The sequence below is a fragment of the Echinops telfairi genome, unplaced genomic scaffold (assembly GCF_000313985.2).
Source record: "Echinops telfairi isolate 266 unplaced genomic scaffold, ASM31398v2 ScPeMD7_25;HRSCAF=90, whole genome shotgun sequence".
NCBI classification, from domain to species: Eukaryota; Metazoa; Chordata; class Mammalia; order Afrosoricida; family Tenrecidae; genus Echinops; species Echinops telfairi.
This window is the reverse complement of record NW_022103922.1, coordinates 6,945,305-6,950,688: the sequence shown is the minus strand read 5'-3', so window position 1 is coordinate 6,950,688 and position 5,384 is coordinate 6,945,305. Positions and strand designations below refer to the sequence as shown.

The window sequence follows — 5,384 nt, the reverse complement described above, 5'->3', positions numbered from 1 at the left end:
CCGCTACCTTCTGGGGCCGGAGAGCTGCAGCACGGAGCCGCCAACTTCGTTGTCGCGGTCTCAGGTTTTCCCTCAGCGAGGACCGCGCGCGCGCTCAAAGACCCCGTTCCCGCCGCCTCGCAGTTCTCGCGAGACCAGCACGCGCTTCTCTTTGCAGTTCTCGCGAGATCCGCACCCGCCCAGAAGCCCGCCGGGTACGCGCAGGCGTAGAGCAGGGCTAGGCGTCTGGCTTGCCGTTAGGAGACCCTCCAGGCTTGTTGGCGACCCAGGGATGCCGCGTCCTCGTCCCTGCTGCTTGTGTCGCCTGCAGTTCGGATTCCTGATGGTGCTGTTCTCCCTTGAGCTAAGCAGCGCCACCATGCCCAGAAAGCTTTGCGGCAGGCACCTGCTGATGGCAATAGAGAAACTCTGCGGCTTAGCAAACTGGAGCACGTTCGACGAGAAAACCTTTCATTGGCAGCTGCTGCCCCGCGCTGTGGTCCCAGAGGAGCACCCCCGCACTCAGGAGCCCTTCCCTATCAGGGGCACAAACACAAAGCCAGGTAACAGATCCAAACCAAAGTAGTGCCTGGGGTCTGCGCTGCCAGAACAAACCCAGGAAATGGAATTTTGCCTACTTACTCCATCTCCATCTCTCTTATGCACACACCCAAACTCATTGCCGTCTAGCCTATTCCAACTCATAGCGACCCTATAGAATGGGATAGAACCACCCCTTTGAGTTTCTAAGGCTGTAGATCTTTATGGGAACAAAAAGCCTTTTCTTCTTCCTGCTGAGCAGCTGGTGGGTTGCAACTGCTAACCCAACGTTTACCGCCCCAACTTGTAACCCTGTAAGCCACCAGAGCCCTTCACACAAAAGCAGTGTATGTATATGGAGGATGTGCAGAGTCTCTATGAGCCTTTAAAACATAACCCAGAATAAATCATTGTACACATAGGGGAGCTTGCCTTTATGGAAGGTAGCGGCTGCTTCCCTAGCATCCCCTGTCTGCAGCACGCTTGTCACCCGGCAAACTCCTTTTTTGTCCTTTAAAACCCAACTTCAGTATCCTGCTTTCTTGAAATTTACCACTAAGCCTTTCATAGCCAATCACTTCTGCTTCACTGCCACCACAACGATCAATACAGAACTTGTTGCCCGGAAGTGACCACATGTAACAAGAGTAGAACTGCCCCCTGCAGTTTTCTTGGCTGTCATCTTTATGGAAACAGATTATGGGGCATGTATTTCATATTTTCATGAAATGGGTTCCAAAGTAAGAGAAAGACAAAACTATTTGTGCCACCCGGGGACCTTGATGTCATCAGGACCAGTGATATCAATTGCAGGCCCCAGTACAATATGTAAATACAAGGTTCCTTGCTGAAAAATCAGGAGTCATCAGGAGTATCAAAATTTAGGGTTTGTTTGTTTGTTTGTTTGATTCTGAGTATTTCCTCTGACATGCATGATCCTTTATCCCATCAGACTTCACTTAGGAAGTGGACATACTTAACTTACAAGTTCGAAGGTAAAATTACTGAGAAATGCAAGACAGTGACAACAGGACATTAAACCCAAGTCAGAGTCTCTCCACATTCTAGGCCTATTCCACAGCACAAGTCTTTCCCGTAAAGCCAACCCTGTGTAACATCCCCATTCATAGAGACTGTCTTAGGCCTGCTTATATCTGAAATGCTGAGCTGAGAGGCTACTGCATAAAACTCCCTGTCATTGAATCAATCCTGATTCTTAGAAATCTTACACGACAGAGTAGAACTGCTCCTTAGGATTTCAGAGATTGTCAATCTTTATACTAACACCCGTCTGTCAGTTTGTCATATTGAAGTGGTTTGTGTATTGCTGTGACTATGAAAGCCGTGTCACTGGTATTTCAATTGTCAGCAGGGTCACCTAAAGTGGACAGGTTTCAGCAGAGCCTCGAGACTAAAAGTTACAGACAAAGAAGAAGGACTTAGCTGCCCATTTCTGAGGAAGGAGCTGCTGAAACCTTATGCACAGCTTTAAAACATTGTCAGAACTGAAGGCCTAATGAATGAAAGCAGAATGTTCTTGGAGATACTGGGTCGGACGGAACTCAAATGTGACCAAAGAGGAATTGATTTTGTGGAGTATAGTTAACTGTGGTAACGTAAGTCGGGTAAAACCTGTGAGAGTGGAGCCTTCAGGATTATCATTTGCTGGTGGAGCATGACTCAAGATAAAGAGAAACCTCTACAAAAATCTGCTAATGATTGGAACTTGTGTGAAGTATGAATCTAGGAAAATTGGAAGTCATCAAAAATGAGATGGAATGCATACAGATTGATATACCAGGCATTAGTGAGCTGAAATGGACTGGTAGTGGTCATTTTTAATTAGGATATGATATGATTTACTATGCCAGGAATAACACACGAGAAATGGCTTGGCATTCCTTGTCAAATGAGACATTTTTAAATCAATCACAAAGTATAATGCTGTCTGTGGTAGGATTATATCTATCCACCTTCAAGGAAATCCAATCAATAAACTATTATTCAAATGTATGTACCCATCACAAAAGCTAGTGATAGAGAAGTGGAAGTTATTATACAATATATTCATTCTGAAATTGATCACACATGTAATCAAGATGTAATTGATGATTACTGGTGATTGGAATGCAAAAGTTAGGAACATAGAGGAAGGAGTTGGAAAACAAGGACTTCAGTGATTGGAAAGAACCTGGAGATCACAGGATAGAACTTTGCAGAACCAATGACTTATTCATAGCAAATACCTTTTCATCAACACAAAAAGGTGACTATTCACGACTCTAGATGGAATACACAAAAATCAACTTGACTATACCTGTTGGAAGAGATGATGGAGAAACTCAATATTAGCAGCTAACATCAGGCTAGGGGCTAATTGTGAAACAGACCATCAATTGTTAATATGTAAATTCAGGATAAAGCTGAAGAAGAAGTTGCAAGACCCAACATACAACCTTGAGTCTATCCCATCTGAATTTCAAGAACATCTCAAGAATAGATTTAATGCTTTGAACACTAATGCTAGACCATCTGATGAGCTGTGGGAGGATATCATGAACATCATTCATGAAGAATGTAAAAGTTCATTAAAAAGAGAAAAGAAATAAAAGAAAAATGCATGTCATAAGAGACTTTGAAACTTGCTCTTTATCACAGAGTAGCTAAAGTCAATTGAAGAAAGGATGAAATTAAAGATCTGAATAGAAAATGTCAAAGGGCCGCTCAAGAAGACATCCAAATAGAATGAAATGTGCAGTCGTAGAATTAGAAAATCCAAAGGAAAGAACATGCTCAGCATATATATGTATTTTTTTTTTTTGCTCAGCATATCTTACACTAAAGGAACTCAAGAAAAAAACTCAAGTCCCAAGTTGCAATATCAAAAGAATCTTTGGACAAAATATTGAATGATGCAAGAAGCATCAAGAAAATGGAAACTACACAGAGTAACTGTACCAAAACCTAGTTGACATTCCATCATTTCAGGAGGTAGCATATAAGCAAGAACCAATGGTGCTGAAGCTGAACTAAAAGCATCAGCCAAAAATACGGCTCCAGGAATTAATGAAATACGAATTGAAATGCTCCAACAAGCTGATGAAGCACTGGAAGTATTTATTCATCTAAACAAGGAAATTTGGAAGACAGCTACTTGGCCAACTGACTGGAAGAGATCCATATTTGTACCTATTCCAAAGAAAGGTGATCCAACAGAATACTCAACTATAGAACAAAATAACTGATATCACATGGCAGTAAGATTTTGCTGGTGATCATCCAACAACAGTTGCACCAGTATATTGACAGGGAGCTGCCAGAAGTTCAGGCCAGATTCCAAAGAGGATGAGGAACAAGTGGCATAATTGTTGATGGCAGGTGGATATTTGCTTAAAGCAGAGAATGCCAGAAAAGATGTTTACTTCTGTTTTATTGATTATGCAAAACATTGGCTGTGTGGATGTGGTAGTTAAATAATCTTATGTCCACTTGAGAATATTAAGAGTGAAAGGGTGGAGTCTAGCCTGGCAATCAGGTCACAACCTGATGATGTCTCCATGTGGGCATGGCCTTCTCCTGTGGATTCTGGGAACTTTTCTTTCTCCCTGAGGCAGGCCACACTCTCTTTCTGTTTCACCTCCCTGTTGGCAAGTCACATGAAGCCATGCTGGTGGTGGTATCCAGAACCCTGGAGATGCATCCACCACCATTGGATCTGGAAGTTTTCACCCACCTGCCTGTGATCTTCCTGCATGTGCTGCATGAGTCTGGAGAGGAATTTATGGACTAGTATCAGACATAGGGGCTAATATCAGACTTATGGACATGATCCTGACTGGGTTGGGATGTTTTCTCATTTTACAGTTATTCTTTGATATAAAGTTCTCTCTTAACATATACGTGAGTGTCCTTGGATTTGTTACTCTAGTCAACTCAGCCTAACACATTATGGTACTGGGAGTGAGGTACTAGAGAAACAAATCATAAGATGGAGAGTGGATGCTCTTTGGCCTCTGCCTCCTGGTAGTCTTTCTTCTTTGGCTAGCCAGAGGTCAGATATGGCCATGTAGTTTTCTGTTTTGTTTCCTGGAATGAATATGGAAAGTAAAAGTTTTGATTATTTCTTTGATTGTTGTCGTTGGTTATTAAAAAATGAATGTGATTAATGTTTATTTTGGAGGGTGAAATTGCCCCTTGAATTTCTCAGAGACCATGTGGCTTAGTGAAAATGGCTGACAGAAGGTCAAAATGGCTGACAGAAGGCCCCGCCCTGGTTTAATGCAGTCAGAGGCCTAAGGACATATTTCATATCAAAGGAAAGTTTAGATACGGCTTAAGATAAGTTTAGATAAGGATTGAATTTGACTGTTTTAAGAATTGAGTTTAGGAACTGGCTGTACTAACTTTATGCTGTTTTCTTTTGCCTATTGTTACTGTTAGAATGTGTGATAGACATGATTATTGGGAAGTAAAAATAGAGAGTTTGTAAGCCTACTTGCCTCTCCACATTAAATTGGATCTTTAAATGGGTATAGGACAAGCCTGCACAGAAGGCTCTGAAAAGACAAGCCGCACCCCGTGTCTTGAGTGTCCTGACATTCATATTTGAAGAGACTTTCCTATAGGACTGTTGACAGACTGAAGAAAAACGGAACCCTTTGGCGTTTTGAATTTTGAACTAGTGGTTTGTGCCTGAAGCTGGAAAAATCTGGAGCCACGAAGAAAAATTTTTTTAAAATTTGTTTTTCTAGGTTGACTAGAGAAACAAATCCGATAGGAACTGAAAATACAGGGAATCCAGGATGGATGAGCCCTATAGGACCAGTGGTGTGAGTGGCAAAACAGGGAGGGTAAAGGGAGAATGG

The 5,384-nt window shown here is 42.3% G+C and overlaps 1 protein-coding gene across 1 annotated transcript in view; it reads left to right on the top strand.

Moving 5' to 3' along the window:
* The first annotated feature begins 271 nt into the window (after positions 1 to 271).
* Positions 272 to 5,384, top strand: part of INSL6 (insulin like 6) — a 14,224-nt gene continuing 9,111 nt past the window's right edge. Inside the window, exon 1 of the mRNA XM_013007714.2 lies at positions 272 to 542. Coding sequence (XP_012863168.1) covers positions 272 to 542 — 271 coding nt within the window. The remainder of the gene's footprint in view (positions 543 to 5,384) is intronic.